General features: G+C 39.0%; 1 protein-coding gene and 1 non-coding gene across 10 annotated transcripts in view; both read right to left on the reverse strand.

Annotated features, from left to right (window-relative positions):
* Positions 1 to 21,977, reverse strand: part of UBAP2 (ubiquitin associated protein 2) — a 120,045-nt gene that overhangs the window by 17,622 nt on the left and 80,446 nt on the right. For 8 of the 9 annotated variants that reach the window (XM_008530986.2, XM_070590272.1, XM_070590276.1 and 5 more), the window contains 6 exons: positions 13,227 to 13,279; positions 9,582 to 9,649; positions 7,148 to 7,337; positions 4,034 to 4,247; positions 976 to 1,250; positions 205 to 374 (listed from right to left, as the gene is read on the reverse strand). In XM_008530986.2, coding sequence (XP_008529208.2) covers positions 205 to 374; positions 976 to 1,250; positions 4,034 to 4,247; positions 7,148 to 7,337; positions 9,582 to 9,649; positions 13,227 to 13,279 — 970 coding nt within the window. Of the gene's footprint in view, positions 1 to 204; positions 375 to 975; positions 1,251 to 4,033; positions 4,248 to 7,147; positions 7,338 to 9,581; positions 9,650 to 13,226; positions 13,280 to 21,977 lie in introns of those variants that run through there. The other variant, XM_070590278.1, reaches the window with a different exon arrangement.
* On the reverse strand, positions 6,949 to 7,031 carry LOC139078813 (small nucleolar RNA SNORD121A). The gene has a single exon (XR_011531924.1). It is a non-coding gene; the product is annotated as a small nucleolar RNA SNORD121A (small nucleolar RNA).

The raw sequence follows: 21,977 nt of genomic DNA on the forward strand, positions 1-21,977 counted from the left end.
GAGATCAGTGCCAGGGGATGAGGGAGGGGAAATGGGGAGTGACTGCTAACAGGCACAGCGTTTCTTTTCAGGGTGCTGAAAGAAAGTTCTGCACCCAGATACAGTGATGGCTGCACAGACCCACTACCACAGGGTGTATTGTCCCATCAGGTGGTTTCTTGGGCTCTAATTCAGTCAAAACCAGAGAAGTGGGAAGTTGTATACCTTAAAGACTTCGAATACAAGCTGATGGGAATCTGGTTACTATTGTCACTGCTTGCAGCTGATCCAAATTCAGAGAGAGATGGTTCTGATCCAAATTCCAGGGCACCAAACTGAACATTTAATCCTGTGACATCTGCTGACCCAGGCATTTCCACTGCAGAAGCTGGGATCTGAAAAGCAAAGCAATCACGTCAGCAACAGAGGGCAGGGATTCCAAATCCCAAAGGTCTATCGCAGAGCCCAACGGGGACAGGTTTCCAGGGAACTCGTGGCAGGCCTGAGGAACAGAGAGCAAGAGGTCAAAAGCAAGGAAAAAGCAATAGGATTTTTAAAAGAGAGAAAGGAAAAGAGCCAAGAAAACTCAAAAGTTAACAGAAGTCTGGTCAGTGCCACCAACTGCTTCTTGGAGCAGTGGGAAGCCCAGGGGTGGGGGACGTGGATGAGTGAAGGAGGAGAGTGGGCCTTTGAGGAAAGCATTATCTGGTCACAGAAGCACTCATCCTCTATCTACTAAGGGCCCAGCTAAATACACAAGACCAGCAGACTCTCTGAGCCAGATCCAGTCACTCAGTTAAGTCTGCCCCTCAGCACACACCCACTCCCTCTCCCGTTAACCCAATCACTCAGAAACGGCCGATTCCTCACACAGCAGTAAACTATGTGCTCGAAAAACAGCACATCACAACTTATGAGACTTACTAAGCCAACACTTAAGCCAAATGTTAAAATACATCCACCTTTGAGACTGTGACTTTGCAACAGAAAACCCACCTTAGAAGCTGGAGGAATCCGCCGCTTAGGGAGTTTGATGTGCTTAGGCTGTGGTTGGTGGGCAGACACAGCAAGGTTTTCAACAGTCATGCTAGGAAGCTGCAAAAGTTTGTTCACAGTGGAGGTACTGTCTCTGGGGGCGGACTCTCGGAGTTTCACCTGGGAAGGAAAGGACTCCAACCCAGGAGGAGGAACAGCGACTGCCTGAGTCTGGTGCTGCTGTCGCTGGCTCAGCTGGCTAAGAACTGGGGATGGTTCAGGCTGAGATTTGAAGTCTATGAAATATGCAACAGGGGAGAAGGGGAAGAAAGCAAGCAACAATCAATTATTTAGGAGCACGGGCTTAGAGCTCTCTCTTCCACCATCACTGAGCGCGAAGGCTTACAGTCACCACCAGTTCCTCCCAACCATCTTGCAGCCGAGTCCCATAAGAGGTACGTGTGTGTGTGATGCGTAATAAGTGGTATATGAGAAACGGAAAAGGATGCCCGAGTAGGTTTGCACCTAACCTCCTGTGCAGAGAGGAGATACAGTTTGTGCTAAAGCACGTGGGGTGGGGAGCAGGGAAGGACAGCATGCATCTGGCCTTTAGCTAACAGAATTATATTTTTGTATGCTTTATGGATTTTGTACTAAACTTTTGAAAATTACTTTATTGTTTTTTCACTAACATAAATGACATTACAAAACCCAAAAGTTATGAAAATGTACATGAAAAATACAAATCATCCTTCCACACCTATCCCCAGATCCACTCCACAGAGGCAGGCACTGTACCCAAGTTTCTGGAATATCTTCAGAGATACTGTTTCAATATACAGACACATACATGGCCTGTGCACGTGTGTGTGTGTGTGGGTGTGTGTGTATATCTATCTTGCTTCCCCACAAACCATTCAGTTTCAGAGACTGTTCCACATTAATGTATGAAGGGCTACTTCATTTTTATGGCTACACAGTAACCCAGTCTACAGAGGTATCGTTTTTCTAAAACCAGTACTACGCTAACGGACTTACAGGTCTTCCAGTTCCTTGCTATGTAAAACAACGCTGCATTAAGTGTATTTTTATGGAGACACTTTGTTCAAGCGCAAGTACACCTGCAGGATTAGTTGCTAGGACAGAGTTGCTGGTTCAAAGAGTAACTATGCTTTAAATTTTGACAAACACTTCAAATTTCCTATGCATAGATAAAACAAACACTTTTTAACAATACTCTAATACTAAACTTTTATCCTTCCTAGTTTGATGGGTGGTAAGCGGCATAAAGGATGCAAATAAAAATGATACAAGACAGGAGAAGCCTCGTTTCACACACTGAGGTGCCCTTTACCCATGAACACCATCCAACCTCTCTGATCGTTGTTTTTTTTACTTCATTGTCGGTCTCCGGAATTTTTAGCTACTCTTTCTATATGAAGGAACTTGGCGCTTTGCCTGTAATATGGTTTTCAAATATTTTTTCATAGTTTGTCCGCCTTTTGATTTGGTTATGGTGCTTCCTGTCATACGTAGAAAGGTCCACCTCACACAGCGTATATCAAAATCTTCCTATGTTTTTCTCTATTATTGTTCTAAATTCACTATTTACGTTTAAATAGTTGACCCTTTTGGCATTTTGCTGTAGAGTGGGAGTTAGGAATCCAACTTCATTTTCCAGTCAGATATCCAATAGGAATAAACCGCACTTTCACCACCGTTGTGAAACGCTACCTCTGTCATATAAGAGAGAGGATGGCAATCTTTTCCTGCAAAGGGCCAGATAGCAAATATTTTAGGCTTTGAAGGCCACCTGTTAGCAACTACCCAGCTCTGCCCTGTAGACTGAAAGCAGTCACAGACAGAACGTCAATGAATGGCCATGGCTGTGGGTCCAATAAAACTGCCTTTACAAAAACAGGCAGCAAACCTAATCGAAGCTTTGCCAGCTCATGACTCAATATATTTCCATCTTAGATGAATCTATTTTCGGACTTGATGAGAGGCATGTACCAAAAAAAACAGGCTTTACAAGGAATATGAGAATAGCATGCTCAAATCGAAAAACTCCTATCACTCATTAGTAAGTGTACAAAAAGAAGTTAACACAGAAGGCCTACAGCTTCCATAAGAAACGCTGGCTTGCAAGACTGGCTCCAGGCTGGTGTCTGGGAACATGGAATTTTGTTCTAGGCAAATGGTGCCAACACTCCAACTGATAAGAGTGACTCTCTATGCCCAGACTGTCTGTACAATGTGGTTTATGCTGAACACCTGCCTTCCTTCTAAGAATAAGGAATGTTGCTACGTACTAGGCAGAGGGTACCTACATAAACAGCCCCCCAGTAAAAACCCTGGGCACTGAGTCTCTAATGACTCTCCTTGGGAGACATCACTTCAAACCTGGGAGTAGTCTCAGATAATTCCAAAACAGTAAGCCATTTCGTTCAGCAGAGAAAAGAGCCTCCCTGTCTCCACATGCCCTCAACATAAACCAGTCCAGACAGCCAACCCTCTGGTTAAAGTAATGCCCTGATATGGATTATGGATAATATAGGGTGGCATGTGTGTACTGGTGGCGAATGGTGGTTTTAATGTCACAATGTCAATGGGAGTATAGTTTAGAAAACACCCAACTTAGACATGGTGGCTTTAAATTACAAACCACAGACAGTGGGGCTGGACCAAATCATGGTGGATGCATGCAAATGTTAGAATGAGAAAGCAACCCAGAGGGTGTGATTTAAAATGCTGTCCATCAGTCCACCTTGTGTCACCACCCTATTCTACTAGAGCTCAGAAACTTCTGTCCAGGCATTTACTCAAAGTGTTGTCTCCTTGTATCTGCATGCCTTTACCATGCTTTTGCACATCTCTTCAAGGTAGGTACTAATAATAACAAGTAAATGCAGGTATTTATACAATACAAAGCTGACTGATTTAATTCAGAAGCTCCACAGAAGTTCCACTAAAGAGCAGCATCTGTGAACAGAGTCCACATTAGTGTCCCCAGTCAACACGTCTGCTAGGGTTCAGCACGTCCTCACCAGGGGCAACAGCACACAGAAGGTACACTTACCAAAATGACTGAGGACTGAGGACTGGGATGCTGAGGGCTTGAGGTCCCAAGAAGCAGTGGTTGTGGGGGGACCCGTACTGTTCTGCTGTGAACTTGGGGTAGTGGTAAACTGGCCCAAACTTGGAGCTTTCAGCTGGTCCAAGACCTGGGAGCTGGTGATGTTTGCCATTTTTGAAGGTGCAAGCTCTCCAAATCCTGAACCAAGGACGGATGACTTTGAAGGGAAAGAAAAGCAGAAATCCTCAGCAATACAGTATTTCTACCCTAGGCTTTTAAACAGTCCAAGTATTTTCACAAAGATTTTAAAAACTATAGCCTAGAATATCTGAATTAGTTAGACTTATCTGAGTAAATGCTACATAAAAATATTACTATGCAACAAGATCTGACTAAATAAACCCAATAATACTTCTTGATTCTGATATAAGAGATTAAAAGGAAGGGGAATAGTTTCCCTGAATTGTAAGAAATTGATTTTTTTTAAAAAATTGATGTCACAAGTTTACAATCAAAATAGTTCTTTAAAATAAGGGGTATCCCAGGAATTACATGACAAATACACACTTGAAAAACAAAAATACAGTATTTTCTTAATGTGTGGAACAGTAATCATCTTTAATGATTAGAATAGGTTTGGTCACAGAAGAGATCAGAGATCAGCCATGAGGTCACCCTGCAAGATCAAATGCAGGTCACAGCACTTCTTAAAACATCAGTGTTCCACACTCAGACACGAATTACACAGGAGCTATCTGTGTACTTAGCAGATGCCCTGGACGCTGCGGTGGTTATTTCAAGCTGTTTAGATGACTAAGAAACCAGATATCCTCAAATATAAATAAGTATACAAAAGAATGTCACACCTCCCCTATCCGTCCTGTCAGGTCAGACATCAAGATCCAAAGAGAATGAAGGCTTATGACCAGAGTACACAATATACAGATCAACTGCATTTTTACATATCAAGATCATTCATATTTCTGAAAAGATAAGTTCTTTGTCAAAAATAACTTTTCAAAACCATCTAAAAGGTCAAAAACAGAAATGATTTGCATTCCCTAAGAGGCCACATCCAGAAAGTTGAAATAATTATTTCTGTTATCAATATCCAAAGGCATGGAGTATCTCCATTGTCCTAGGAAATCCAAATTCTCCACTGTGAGCAAAACTTTAGGTTGTGGGCAGCTGTCCCATGTCACTCATCGAATCCGCTCCTATCAGAACAACTGTGCTGACCTTACTAATCACGACTCCAGCATCTTTGCTCACACTGCCCACCAACGTTCTTATGTCGCTATGCATCCACCAAAACCTAGCTCAAGCCCTCGTGTTCAATGCAGGCTCCTTGGATGATGCTTCTCTTCTTCCTCTCTTTTCCTACATAATCTCTATCCTGCATCACCTAATTGTACCAAAGGCACTTTCCGTGTACGTTACAACACAGTGAAATCACCAAGACAACGACTACCGCCTTGCCCCAGGTAACATTTAGCACAGGGCTCCTCAATCCCACCTCCACATTTCAATCAACAGGGGCACTTTAAAAAATGTGTGTATCAGTACACATGCACATGTGTGCATGCACTCACATATACACAAACACACACGAGTGCTAGAACAATTAAAATTATTCTAACCCCAATCCCAAAGATTCTGACTTATTTGGCCTTGTATAGACTTTGGCATTATTTTCTTATTATTATCATCACTATTATGTTATTTACTATAGTTCCCCATTGATTATAAAAGTACAGTAGGGTTGAGAACCATGGCTCTAATATGCTAAATGAATAATTCATATTCCAGTTTCTCAAGGTGTTGTTCATAACAAAAGCAACACACCTAAACGTCACTGTAAAAAAAAAACAACTCACGTCCTACCTATCCTCTCAGTGGCCTGGGCGAGATTCCAGCAAGTCAGCAAGGACATTACATCAGTGTACCAACAGCGATGGAAAGGCAGAGGAGGAAAGGACACAGATGGTTCAATAAAAAGGCAGGGGTATCATTAGCCCCTCCCGAAACAGAGATGGCACCATGCCTTGGGCTGTCCCACTTGCAGCACTGATATACTCCCATATATGATCATCAATGACACTAAAACTGACAAATGCCCAAGCCAGTTATACTTGACATGATATGACTGTGCAGAGTAGAACACAGCAAGGAAAAATGTGCTTATTCGACTCTCCATTTTATTAGAGTACAGGTAAATGATTTTGAGTCAGGTAGGGGAAAAAATTGTATTATATTTATAAGAAATTCTGTTTCTCAACTGTAGATTTCAAGTAACACACAACAAAGAATGAACCAAAATAACTGTCACTAGTGAAAGCTGTGGATCTATGTTTACGGTCCTTCTGAAGTCCCCACTGCCCACTCAGAAGTGCCTGCAGTTAGGCAGCGGCTTCAGGTCCCCGTTCCACAGCTCCATTCTTTCATCTAAGGTCTAAGCTTCTACTGCCATCAGCCTATCTTCACATTCTTCACTAAGAGTTCCTGAAGTTCTTTCTGATGGGAGCTTAATTCTCATGGGATGTCAGAGTTGCAGATGCAGCAGCAAATGACAGTTTCAGTGAAAACACATCCAAATTTTAAAGACCTCTACTACATTGTGTGACATTTTAAGAAAAAGTACACTAATTTTACGGAACAAAACAAATAAAAATGCAAAAAATGTAAGCACCTAGGCAGACTTGGAAAGAACTGTTTTTGCATGATTTTAGCAAGCCAATACTGACCAACATTTGCATTTAAGTAAATTGGAAAAGAAATGAAAATTTTAACATTTTAAGTATAGAGACAGACTTTGAAACAAAATCCAAGAAAAAAAAGTTCATTATAAGAAGGACGCCTGACTGAGTGATTATGACGGAAAAGACTTCAACCAATCATAAAGAAATATTTTTATCTTCGTCCAGAAAACTCAGAGTAGTTGAATTCCACACGGAATCATCAGATATGTGCTTGGAAATTACCACATCATTGTCTTCTGGACTGAGATCTATTGTAGAAATTTTCTATTTAGAAAATTATAAGGCATGTGTCATTCTAGAATACATTTGCTCATGGGCACATTCCTTAAAACCCCGTACTGAAATAAAAGCGAGTTACCAGACTCTGAGGAGAATAGGAGTTGACAGCAGTGGAGCTGCCCGTCCCTGGTGCCATCTGACTGTTGTGCTGAGAATTTGTGAAGACAAGGGCTTGGCCAAAGCCCTGCTGTTGGGAAGTTTCAAAGGAGCTGACTTCTGAGGCTTCACTGGGAGGAACAGGCTTCTGGAGCAAGGCGACCAGGTCAATGCTAAGCAGACAAAAGGCAAATGAGGAGCGAGTCATAAGCAAATCTTACCAGCAAATGAATTTGAGAAGTGAAGCAATATAAAGTCAATTCTATCTAAGTGAGGAACACCTTTGGAAACTGGAGTTTAAGGAGCCAATAGGAGGGCAACAATCACCAAAAAAAGCATATGTGAAGCCACAAAGACTGAAGCAGGGCTATGCAGAGAAGGGAAAGGAAAAGGTGTGTATTTCCACAGAAATGGCACAATGACAAGTGATTTGAAAACCTGGAGGAACTGAGCAAACAAGCAATTTCCTGAAGTCTAGCTCATTTCCTTTAGAATATTTTGCCCCATTTATTATTTGGAACCAGTGTCTCTCAAACTTTCCTAAAGGGGAGTGAATTCTTATTTTTGGGGAATGAGGACAACAGCCTTACTTGACCATTCAAGCAGTTCCCCATTTACTGTAAGTTCTGCATTCCACCACATAATATACTTAGGGTTATATGAATCTCATATAATTTTCTCTCTTAAATATTCAGGGAAAAAAGGCACAAAATATTAACAAAGACTCTGTTAATTAGAACTCTGGTAATGTCCCCAAGAAAGACAGATAATCCAATTTGCAAACCATGGCCTGAAAACCTGAAAGCACGAGGAAGAAACGGTCCTCCAGACAGACACTACCTGACATGTGGGTGAGCTGCTTAACACTTCTCTACACGACCTGCGAGGCACAGCATTACCTAACACGCCAACGTGCTTCACGAAAGAGTTTCAAAGGGCCAGCTCCCAGTCAGCTCTCCTAACTCATACTCTCACCAGGCCAGTGAGGCAGATGTTGGGAGATCAAATAAGTCAAGATTCACTCCTGATACAGAGCGCAGTTGCCAGGTCTGAGCTCCTCTCCTTGTGCTCTACCATTCTCACTTTCCCATAACCAGGCTCTAGTCCCACACTAAGATTTCAGATCCTGAGGTAATGTTCTAGCTCATGATATCCCTACTCCAGGGATACAAATCCAGGGTAGTCATATTAGAAATGACCCATCTCAAAAGTTGACTACTACAAAAAACAGAGCAAGTTCTATTACAAAAGCTTGATAAGACTTATGCATGAAAAATACTACAGCGCTGTCTTCTGAAAAATAACTACTAGAAAAGTCCACTTAATATTTAAAAATAAAAAGAAAATGATTCTATCAAATTCACTGAGTAATCAATACAATGAAGAAGTTGTATCCTATTAACAAGAAATTCTGAGCAATTCACAAAACAATATACTGCAAGACATAAAACCTTTGATAGTTTTTATTTCTCATAATGGAGTCTTATAACCATCTCATTTAACACAAGATTGAGCATGCTAGGTTCAAAATTGCCTTCAATTCTCAGGTGTCATATCTATCAAGGCTTTTATCCTTTTAGATGACTGCATTTTGAAACCATAATCAAAGGTTTTTAGAGCTATTGTGATAACTAGGATGTAAATAAATGCTTTTCAATAATTCCGTTTTGTACACATTTTAACAATGTTTCTTTTACCCTCAAAAGCTCCTTCCTTTTCTGTGATCTATGAGACTAGTAGATAAAAACTAGTAGAGCTCATATGAAACAAAATCTAAATAAATGGTATCATATGAAGAAACCACAGGATATTTTGTATTGAGTTCATCTGTCAAAAAACAATGTTTACAAAAGTAAAAAAAGAACAACCATTAAATAGGTTTAACAGGGGCCGGCCTGGTGGTACAGTGGTTAAGTTCACACATTCCACTTCTCCGCGGCCCGGGGTTCACCGGTTCAGATCCCAGGTGCGGACACGGCACTGCTTGGCAAAAGCCATGCTGTGGTAGGCATCCCACGTATAAAGTAGGGGAATATGGGCATGGATGTTAGCTCAGGGCCAGTCTTCCTCAGCAAAAAAAAGACGAGGGTTGGCAGTAGTTAGCTCAGGGCTAACCTTCCTCAAAACAAAAAAAATAGGTTTAACATAATCTCTGCCACAAATGGTAACAAATCACCAACATAATTGCTATCTGAATTCATCAGTGGATCCAGTCAATTAGGAAATGATGGAGGCTCTGCCAGCTCAGCAGGTAGGTTAGGGATAAAATAAAGTCTTAGACGGAAAAGAGAAAAATAGAAACAGATTCAAGAAAAGGGTAAAGAACAGAAAGACATGCAAGAACCAAACACTTTTCCTGAGGCAAGAAATTTCAATTACGCTTTGAATAGCAAACAAAAGGTGGCAAACGTGTTTACCTTGGCCCAGGTGTGACAGGATTCTCCACTGGAACAGACGAGGCAGTGAAGACCTTTGTTTCAGAAAGCTGTATGGAAAGGATGAAAAAAATATTTTAATTTTATTCTATATAATAGCAAACCAAAAATGTAACAAATACCTGACAATTTTTAGTCACCAGTACTCTCATTATGGTTTACCCAAAACGTGGTCTAAAGGAAAAAAGAAACATACAAGTGATCAGGACAAGTAATTTTCTTTAGGTGAAGGTGATTCCAGACGGATAAGCCCACAACAACGATCTCACATCAGGGGAACAACACAGGGAAGCCAGGTAAGAGCAGGGTTGAAGTCCCAGTCTCACCACGCTATTATGAAACGTGAGAGCACCAGTAAAACCACCAATGTCAGCTTAACGCCAGAAAGCAGTAGGGAAGTTTGAAAAGGCAAAATAATTGATGCGTTCTTTCCCCAAAGACAGATGGCTTTAGTACTTCACATTAGTAATTTATATTTTCATGGTTTTAGGTCTTCACGTCAGTAATTTATATTTTCATGGTTTTAGTACTTCACATTAGTAATTTATATTTCTTTTTTTATTAAGTCATAGGGTTCCTTGCTGTTTCTATAAAAATAATTTTACTGAGGTGTAACACATACAATAACTGCAAATATTCAAACTGAATGAGTTTTGTCATATGCATACTCTCATACAACCATCACCAACTCAAGTATTACTCCAAAAGTTTGCTCCTGTCCCTGCGTGATCAATCCCTCCCACCACTCACCTTCTCCCCAGGCAACCACTAAGGTGCTTTCTGTCACTATAGATAAGGGTGTATTTTCTAGAATTTTAAGTGGGATAAAAAAATACGCAATGTTTTCTGTCTGGCTTCTTTCATTCACCATAATTATTATGAGATTCATGCGTATTGTTTTAATGCACTTTTAAGGCACACAGGACAAAATTTTTTTTTTTTGAGGAAGATTAGCCCTGAGCTAACTACTGCCAATCCTTCTCTTTTTGCTGAGGAAGACTGGCCCTAAGCGAACATCCATGCCCATCTTCCTCTACTTTATACGTGGGACACCTACCACAGCATGGCTTTTGCCAAGCAGTGCCATGTCCACACCCGGGATCTGAACCGGTGCTGAGAAGCGGAACGTGTGAACTTAACCACTGGTCCACCGGGCCAGCCCCAGGACAAAACTTTTTGAAACCTCAAATGAGATTAATGAAAGGTAGGCTCTTTTTATGTTTTCAAAGCAGGGCATGGGCTTGTAAAGGCTGATAAATGTTGATCTAAAAAGAGAATATGAGAAACTAACAAAAATGCTATTTAAAGACTGCTATAATTCTTAGCAACTTTAAATGTCTCATAACTCTGAAACACTGTATAAAATCAGACTTCCTCAGACATTAATATTCAGACGGGGCAGAGCACACAGCAGGTGTTCATCTTCTGTTAAAACAAACAGTGCTGAACTGACAACTGATTCAACAAGCAGGGCTTATGCTGCACCCTGTTCCAAGGTAGTATCTTAAGAGACCCAAGGAACCCATTTTTGCCTTAAAGAAGCTTACAAATTAAATAGAGTTAAGACAAAGAGAGAAGCAATAAAGAGTAATTCTACGAGAAGCAATGATAGAATAGATCTAAAGCCTTAAAAATATTAGTAAGTTCAAGGGAAGTAAGAACCACATTAATCAGTGGACACCCTGTGTGAAGGCTGAACTGTTTCCTACTTCTGTCTTTTTTTAAAAAATGGGCAAGAGGGGTAAAAGTTGAGAAGGTATTATTCTAAGCTTTACAAGGAATTTTAGGATTTGCATTTTAGAGTACTCACCTTTCAATCACCATTACTTTGTAACATCTCAGAAAACTTAAAAAATTTTTTGATAATTCCTGAGAAAAGATGTCCAAATTCCCTATGATACTACCTTTCAGTAATTATAAATTACATTGTGATGCAATGTGGCCTTTACAGCAGAACATTACTATCTCTGTGTGTGTATATTGTACTGCTGGTTAGCAGACTTCCATCATAAGACCTCATCTGACCCAGAGAAAAACCCCATGAGTTAGGCATGACAGTTATGATATTCATTACATAGATGAAGGACAGGGGGCTCAGAAAGGAAAGATGCCTCGTCCCAGGTCAACAGGGCAACCCAGTTAGAATCCGAATACAGGCCTTTTGCCTTCCGATCCCCTGCTGATTTTTTAACCTGTCTGCTGCACCAAACAGGCAAAGAAGTAGAGCTTTTAGCCCTAGAATCTTTCTCTTCTCCAAAGTCTTACCAAAGATTCTAGTAACACAAAACACTTCAAAGTAAATGGCTCTGTTTGAAATAAGGTAAAGTGTCCATAGGCTGCTCGCTGATTTCACACTATCACCAGTACCCATCCCTCCACTGATTCAAATAACCACCCATCTAGTCCAGCTTCCTATTACAGGTAACAGAAAACCGGGTAACATCACACCCCCAGGACTTGTGCTCAGTGTGTGGCAGAAATGAAAATATACCCTAAATCTCCCAAATCCCAATCAAATTAGCTTATCGGTTCTCCTTCCTCACATCCGCCCCAGCTCACTCCATAACGAGCCAGATATAATACTGCTAAAGAAGGAAGGATGCATAAGTGCAGTTAAAAAAACAAACAAACTTGTGAGTACAAGATGGGAGAAAGGGGAAAAAAATCTCAAAAAAAAAATATCAAAAGTCTGGGTCACTTCATGTGATTTTGAAGGTCAAAACTTGCAATCCCTTTATTCTTTCCCCCTTAGTGTCTGCTGAAATTCCCTATCATGCACATACTTCTATTCTGGGTCTTGAGAGCCAAACAGAAAAACAGTGAAAACATGGTATAGGACTAGTACAGTTACTTTTTCTTTTTCATTATTTAAGTTAAATACTTTTTATCAAAGAATATCTTATGCTGAACCCAGAACTTACAGATTGACATTACCCAGAAGCTATTGCAGTACACTCAAAAATGTCTGTGGAATAATGAATACAAAAAGAACCAGCCTAGCTGAAAGGGGAAGGGGTTGGACCTAGAACCAGAATGACTTATTCAAGCGAGTCCAAAACAAAGACTCTCTCCTTTAATAAAAACATTATAAAGAATAATTAATGGTTCATAGGTCAGGGCAGTAGCATCTGCTGGTTATCAGGCCAAAGAAAACAAAGATAAGCTAAAAAATGATTTTAGTCCTATTTAACATCAGGTCATTTAAATTAATTTATTTTTTGGTGAGGAAGATTGTCCCTGAGCTAACATCTATGCCAACCTTCCTCCATTTTGCATGTGGGAGGCTGCCACAGCATGGCTTGATGAGTCATGTGTAGGTCTGCGCCCAGAATCCAAACCCATGAACCCTGGGCCACCAAAGTGGAGCACACAAACTTAATTAACACCTACACCACCAGGCCAGACCCTACATCTGGTCATTTTTAAGTAGACGCTTTAAAACCAAGTTTCTTAAGAATTTCAAAACACGAACTTCCTTCTGAGAAGCATCTGCTAAAAAAACATGGTAATCATAGATGTCTGAAAAGGAGCCAAGAACAGGCATGAGTCTCGGGCTTTCTTCAAAGCACACGTGCCCCCACCAGGAACCAGAAGGAAGAGGAGTCTGATCCGACGCTCGACACCTACATCTTCAGTCCAGTCTTCTGTTGTCCACTCTTCCGCAGAATTCTTCCAGGCCCCTGTGGAGAATAACAACCACCACAGTTTACACCACAAAGTCAAACATCGTCTTATTCCAAAGGATTCTCTGGAGTGTACGACACAAGACACATCACATGCTTCATTGGCAATTTAGTTTGTAATTCAAGAAATATGAGGCTGTTAATCTATTCTCAATAAAATTGGTGACATTTTCAAATGCAACTTGGCTAAGTACTATCCACATAAATTCAAAGCAACGCCTCAAACAGAGTTTGCTTCAATCTAGATCATATCCAAACAATTCTAGCTTGAGTAAGAAAGTATGGGCATAGCACAAATAGACATATTTAACAATGAGATCATTCCTTATGACATACAGAATTTAAAACAAAACAAAATTCAATAAAAGGCAGGTCTGCCTTGGATCCTATTTCAGGTGGATTACTGAATTACAAAATTTAGAGAAGAATCCTTCTTATAAGATATTAGCTCCACTATATGGCTTCCTAATAGGTCTCCAGGAAAACTGAAGCTCAGTCCTACTCATATAAAGTCTGGTGCTGTGACTCAGGATGAGCAGGTACAGAGGATGCGCTCAAACAGTCCCCACAGAACACTCACTCATAAAACAATTACGTGCTTTAGAGAAAAGCACTGGTACTCAAAAATGCTGACATTAGTACTTAGAGATCCTGCATAAGTATAGGCTCACTATTTTAAAGCATATATGCATACACATACCCAGAGAAAATGGTTTTAAAAGGACATATACCAAGATATTAACTATAACCACCCTCAGGAAGTTAGATTGTGAATGTTTTTGTTCCTTCAACAGGAAGAAATGAGTTGATCATCTGACCTACAATGAGCTTTCTGTGTGGGGAGGAGAAAGGGAGAAAAAGGAGGGGCACACTCCTGAGAAAAAAAGGCAGGTGACCAGATCTCACTCCCTTGGAATCATGTCAATAATCTAATAACCAACCACCTCATAAATAAATTGATGGTGTTACCTAAGAAAAGAGTCCCTCTTCATGGAATGCTTCCAACAGGATGTCCCTAATTTAGGATGGGTTCTGGCAAACAAACATAGAATCTATAGATTTATGGAACATGGCTCCCTATAAAATACCACATAAGATATGATATTATATGGGTATAAAAGGGAGATGTTTCAAACCCAAAAGCATTCCCTGCTTTGTGAGAAATCTATGCACATCACCTGGAGACCTCAGCTATTACTGTGGGTCACAGGGCACGTGTGTTGCAGGAAGGAGGGTCTTGGCTAGAGGTACTCTCTGCTCTTCTGTGCCTCTCAACTGCCTGTATCCTTGAAATAATAGTAAAGTTTGATAAAGATTTCAAAATTTGAACTGACAATCTGGTATTTTGTATTGGCTCCCTCACCATATGCTTAAATCGTTTCCATAATTTCTCCGGAAGTCATAAAACAAATAGGAATTTATGTTCCCCCAAAACATCTCTTTGAATTAAAATATTTTCTTAAAGAAAAACAGAAGTAATAATTTAAGTGAAAAAACACAAGGCACAATTAGTCCCAGGTGGAAATCAGTACTGGAACCTTGTTCTCCAGACCCCTGCACAGGCCTCTTGGAGAGAACACTGAACACAAAACTAAATCAGTCTAAGGCAAGCAAGCCACCTACCCGTCACTCCTACCTTCCTTCTACAATGCGACTTTAAGTACTAATACACAGTCTTTTAATATATTTCCTTCCAGACTTTTCTCTAAGTACATGTATAATTTTAAAAGCTCACACTGGACTAATTTCAAAGATGGCCAGTACATAATGTTCTTGATGCCACCTCCATCCATCCGACCCTATGCTCATACTCTTAAACTCATCATAGGAGACAGTACTCTAATTAAAGGATTGACAAATTCTACTTTACAAAAGCTGAGGCTCGACCTAAGCAGTTTTAGGATAATTAAGAAATAGAAAACAATTTCAAAGTCTCAAAAATTTTCACTTTTGAGGCATCTAAGATTATAACAGAAACAATTTATGGTGGCATTTTCCTCAGGAACCCTTCATCATCAATCATCAACCAACCAATACTAGGTTAAAAGCCTACACGTTAAGCACAATGCTAAGTACCTAAGTCATATCTCATTGGGAAGAGAATTAAAATCTTTGTGAGTCATGAAAAGATGCTCATCATCACTAATCATCAGGGAAATGCAAATCAAAACTACACTAAGATATCACCTTACACCTATTAGAATGGCAAAAATATCCAAAACCAAGAGTGACAAATGTTGGAGAGGCTGTGGAGAAAAGGGAACCCTCACACACTGTTGGTGGGAATGCAAACTGGTGCAGCCACTATGGAAAACAGTATGGAGATTCCTCAAAAAGTTAAGAATAGAAATACCTTATGATCCAGCCACCCCACTACTGGGTATCTATCCTAAGAACCTGAAATCAGCAATTCCAAAAGTCCCATGCACCCCTATGTTCATCGCAGCATTATTCACGATAGCCAAGTCATGGAACCAACCTAAGTGCCCAGCAACTGATGATTGGATAAAGAAGATATGGTGTGTGTGTGTGTGTGTGATATATATATATATATATATATATATATAGTGGAACACTACTCAGCCATAAAAAAGGACAAAGTCATCCGATTCACAACAACATGGATAGACCTTGAGGGTATTATGTTGAGTGAAATAAGCCAGGCAGAGAAAGATGAACTCTGTATGATTCCACTCATAGGTGGTAGTTAACATATAGACAAACAGAACTGATCGGTAGTTACCAGGGGAAGGGGGTTGGGGGGTGGGCACTAGGGGTGAAGTGGTGTACTACAACATGACTAATAATGATGTACAACTGTAATGTCACAAGGTTGTTAACTATCATAATCTTAATAAAAAAAATCTTTGTGAGTGATCAAGGTAGTATATTATTGAATAATAAATTACATGAAGCTGATTAATACATTAAAAATTGGAGGATGGCTAAATTAATGAAAGCTAGAATGGTAAGAGAAAATTTATGGGGAAGATGGAGCACAGTAAAAATTTGAAGACTGGAAAAGACCTGAACAGACAGATCTATAAAGAAGGGATATTCTAGGGGAGAAAACTATAATGAGGCATTACAAAAACCTACAAAAAAAATATTAAAAGTATCCTAAAGTTTAAAACAAACTTTTTTCCAAAAATTTTTAAGTTGTGGCTAAACACTCCTAACATAAAATTTACTATCTTCATCATTTTTAAGTGTACAATTCAGTGGTACTAAGTCAGAACATACTTTCTTATGCATGATATGTAAAGAGACCAGCCTACCACCACTTAGAGAACTATGAAAATAATTAAAATGCAAACTTAGACATGCAGAAGAGGGTGAGAATCTGAGAAGGCAGGCAGAAAACACATGTAGTCATAAGCAGAAGAGCAACATGGCACAGTGGTATACATGGTACAGGCAGTAGAGGGGAAGCCCCATGTCAGCAGCCAGGGCCAAGTGGTTGCATTAACCTACCCTAGATACACAGACTGTAAAAAATCCAGACATTAGATACAGAAGAACATAGGATCAGGTCCTAACTCTATTTTGAAATATCAAAATTTTACAGTAAGAATTTGCTCCCCATTCTAGACCTATAGACCTATACCTCAAACATATGGTAAAATGTCAATGACATTTATTTATTTTCAGCTTAAAACAATAAATTTCAGATGTGTGCTTTATGTTCAGTTTAAGTTGATGTTAGCCCTCTATCAAGAGCACACATAAGGCAGCCACGTAGGAAAAAGGAAAACGATGATGCAAAACTCTGTGGTGCCTTGAGGGCCGTTCTGTAAAACACTTCCATAATCAAAAGCTGATAATTATTTCATCAAGTAGTTGTAAAAACATAGATTACAAACATTTATCTGATGAATTTTATTAGCTAGCCTTGATAAAAATGGAAGATATTGTAAGCATTTTATAAGATTCTTAACTAAGGACGTTTTTCAAATAAAACAGTCATACCTTTGGGTCCATAAGAATTTTTGTCTGGCAGATCCTGATGTACATTTTGAGCATTTGATGCCAGTTCTGCAGACCCATGTAAAATGGGAAGGTTTTAACATATCAGAACAGTTAACGTACTCATCAGAAGACAAACTGGCCAGCACATTCAACAGAGGAAGGAAAGCACCACCGCTAAGCAGATGCTGTGCACCCAAGGAGAGGGGACTTACTGTAACCCATGCTGCGACAGGCCACCGGGACTCAACAACACAGTAGTATGAGCCAGCTGGCCCTTGAACACTCAGTTTGCATCATCTATGCATGTTCTCACTCCCACGTTCACCAAGCTCCCTTCCCACTTGTGAAAGAGAGCATTCCAATCCGTTTAATAGGTTACACCTATTTTTTTGTAAACTTATAAATCAGCATTCTGACTATCCTCCAGTTTTTCCTATTTTGGTTAATGTGAGTCTGCCTCTAAGGAATGAATTTGATTATCATACTGTCAAAGTCAGGTTTCTGAGCCTATAAGGCTGAGAGCTGGACTCAGAACTCTGTGTTAAGGACAATACCATTCTGTGATGCCTCTAAAAAACTGCCAGCACCCATCAGCTGACCACATCCTTTTAACTGTATTTCAGCATCAAACACATTTTGCTTAGCTAAATCTTTTTCAGCAAAGAATCTGCTACTATAAATTATATTGAGTGGAAGGAAGGGGAGGAGAGAGAGGAGACAGAAGAGGAGAGAAGAGGAGGGAATGAGAAAAAAGAAAAATAGCAATTAATTGACTAACTCAACATTCTGTTTCAACACTTGATTTAAAAATCAGTGGAGATTATGAATAAAGCTGCTATAAACATCACATGCAGGTTTTTGTGTGGACATGTTTTCATTACCCTTCAATAAAAAACTAGTGTTGGGATTGTCAGATTTGATGGTAAAGGTATGCTTTCACACCAGCAATGTATGAGCTCAAGTCATTCCACCATCTTCACTAACACTTGGTACTGTCAGTTCTTTCTCAAAGCCATTTTAATGGATGAATGGTGGTAATCTGCTGTGGTTTTCACTTCTATTTCCCCAGGGATAGTGAGCATGTTTTTGTGTGCTTATTTGCCATCATATATTTTCCTTTGTAAGGCCTCTGTTCAAATCTTTTGCACATTTTTTATTAACTTTTTATTTTGAAATAATTATAGATTCACAAGTTACCCTTCACCCAGTCTCCCCAGATAATTACATCTCACCTAACTACAGTATAATACAGTGGCCAAATAACTGGCATAGACACAATGTATGTCTATAGTTCTATGTCCTTTTATTTTTATTGTGGTAAAATACACATTACATAAAATTTACCATGTTAACCCTTTGTAAGTGTAGAATTCACTGGCATTAAGTACATTCACAATGTTGTACAACTACCACCGCTACCTATTTCCACAACGTTTTCAGGTTTTTGCTAATTTTTAATTGCTCATTTCATTCGGTTGTTTGCTTTCTTATTATTGAGTTGTGAGAGTTCTTTATATATTCTGTATACAAGCCCCTTTTCAAACAGGGGACTTATAAATGTTTCCTCCTAAACTATGCCTATCCTCTCGTTCAATTCTATTCTGAATAATCAAGTTTTTCTTTTATGACTCTTGCTTATTGTGTCTTATATAAGAAATCTTATCCTAATCCAAGGTGGTGAGGATCTGCCCCTGTATTTCCTTTAAAACTTGTGCTTTCAGGTTTCACATTTTGAGCTATTATCCACTTACAGTTATTTCTTTGTATCCAGTATAATGGATGGCATTGAACTACCTTGGAACCTTGATCAAAATCAAGTAGCCAAAAATCTGTGGGCTTACCTGCTATCATATGGTTGATCTCTCTCTATGCTCTTGCCAGTTTCTCAGTCTTGATTAGCATAGCTGTAGAGTAAGTTCTTGAAATCAAGCAGTGTGAGTCTTTGGACTTTGCTGTTCTTTTTCAAAACTGTTTGGGCTATGCTAGTTCCTATACTTTTCTATAAAACTTTAGAATCAAGTTTTCAATTCACACAAAAATCTGCTGGAAATTGTACTGGACTAACACATCAATCTGGGGAGAAGTGACATTTCCATAATATCGAGTCTTCCGATTCATAAACAATGAATATCTCCCGCCTTTTTGGGGTCTTGATTTTTTTCATCAAGTTGCATAATTTTTAACATACAAGTCTTGTATATACTTTGTCAGATCTATGCCTAAGTAGTTCATGTTTTTGTACTACTATAAATGGTACTGGGTTGTGTTTTGTGTCTTCTTTTATTCTATTTTGCAGTTATTCATTGCTAGTATAGAAACACAGTGTCTTGATTTTAGTGGTAGTTACACGACTATAAGCATGTTAGAATTCACTCACTTAAATCTCTTCAAAAGGGTAAATACTCTTGTATACAAATATATCTCAACAAACCTGACTTTTTAAAACATCTGTGGGCAGTGGGGAAAAATTTTCAAGTAGTGGACTACCATGGATTAATAAGTTCAAAGAGCAAGTCAGTAAAAACTAACCTTCACAATAGTGAAACTTGAAATACATAAAAATGGTATATCCTTTATTATTTCTTCTTGAATCTCTCAATTTTACATTTTAATATAAGACTTTATATTTTAAATTTCCATAGGCAGAAGGCTTATCTTACGTATCATTAGACTTCTTCCTAGGCATTTGGTGGTGGTGGAGTTTTTTTTAAAGATCGGTAGCTGAGCTAACATCTGGTGCCAATCCTTTTTTTTTTCCCCCTTCTTCTTCTCCCCAAAGTCCCCCTACATAGTTGTATATTCTCGTTGTAGGTCCTGCGGGTTGTGCTAAGCAGGACGCCACCTCAGCATAGCTTGATGAGCAGTGCCATGTCCGTGCCCAGGACCCAAACTGGTGAAACCCTGGGCCGCCCGCCGAAGCAGAGCACACGAACTTCACCACTCAGCCATGGGGCCGGCCCCTGCATTTGGTGTTTTTTGAGGATACTAATTTTTTTTTCCATTTTCTCTGTTCATGGTTTATAGAAATATATCTGTTAATTAACATTTTTGTAAAGTTTTCAGCGCTTGGTTATTTAAAGAAAATTGAACTAAAATACATTTATAAAGTGAAAAAAAAGAAAAATATATCTGTTTATTGAACTTCTAACACCTTTTAAAACTCCATTATTAATTTTCATAATTTATCTATAGTTCTTTTATATCATTGCCAGAAATGACAAGTTGTTTTTCCCTGTTTCCAACCTTTCTGATTTTTCTTTTTAATTCTTTACAGCAATGGTTAGTACCTCTGGTACAGTGGTGAATAGAAACAGTCAGAGTAAGTCCCTTATCTCGTTCCACAGGAAAAACCTTCAACACATCGCCACTAACTGAAATGTTTGCTGTGGTTTTGTAGATATCCTTTATCTAATTAAGGAAATTTCTTTATATTCTGGATTTGCCAGTTTTAAAAAAAATCAGGAATGGATGTTGGGTATTGTCAAATGTGTTTCCATATTGAAATGATATGACCTCTCTCCTTTATTCTGTTAAATGGATGAATAATACTCATTTTTGTTATTGAGATATAAATCACATAGCATAAAATCCACCCTTTGAAAGTATGGGGTTGAGTAGTTTTTACTGTATTCACAAGTTGCGCAACAGTCACCACTATTCCAGAATATTTTCATCCGTCCAAAAGGAAATCTTGAACCCATTAGTAGTCACTTCTCATCTTTCCCAAATGTTCCCAACTCTTGGCAACCACCAATGTACTTTCTGTCTCTATGTATTTGCCTTATCTGGACATTTCATATAAATGAAATTATTCAATATCTAATATGTGGTCCTTTATGATTGGCCTCTTTCACTCAGCATGATGTTCTCAAGGTTCATGCATGTTGCAGCATGTATCAGCACTGCAATCCTTGTTATGGCAGAATGAATACTCCACGGTGTGAGTGATTTACCACATTTTATTTATCCATTCATGCACTGAAAGACATACGGTTTGTTTCCAATTTTTGGTTATTATGAATTATACTTCTATGAACATTCGTGTACAAGATTTTATGTGAACCTCTATCTTCCATTCTCTTAGATACATAACTAGGAGTTGATTGATTTTTAAATGTTAAACAAACTTTAATACCAAGTATAAATTTAACATGACCAGGATGTATTATCCTTTGTCTGCCTTACTGAATTGTTTTCCAATATTTTGGCTTAAGATTTTTACATCTGTGTTGAAGAGTGAGATTAATCTATAATTTCAAATGTTAGCACAAAATTTATTGACCTAAAGTATCTTATGATCTTTTTTTTTAATTTGTACTAATTTACACTCATATTAACTGCATCCGAGAGGATTTTTTTTTAAGATTTTATTTTTCCTTTTTCTCCCCAAAGCCCCCCAATACATAGTTGTATATTTTTAGTTGTGGGTCCTTCTACATGTGGCATGTGGGATGCCTCTTTAGCATGGTCTGACAAGTGGTGCCATGTCCACAGCCAGGATTCAAACCGGTGAAACGCTGGGCCACCAAAGCAGAGTGCCCAAACTCAACCACTCAGCCATGGGGCCAGCACCTTCTTATGATCTTTTAATATCTATATTTATAATTATAATTAATTATATATTATAATTAATATAAATATCCCCTTTTTCATTCCTGTAACCAATTATGTACGCTTCTTTCTCCTTCCCTTGATCATTCTCACAATTAAGCTGATCAATTTTACT

The sequence above is a fragment of the Equus przewalskii genome, chromosome 22, assembly GCF_037783145.1.
Source record: "Equus przewalskii isolate Varuska chromosome 22, EquPr2, whole genome shotgun sequence".
Lineage (NCBI taxonomy): Eukaryota > Metazoa > Chordata > Mammalia > Perissodactyla > Equidae > Equus > Equus przewalskii.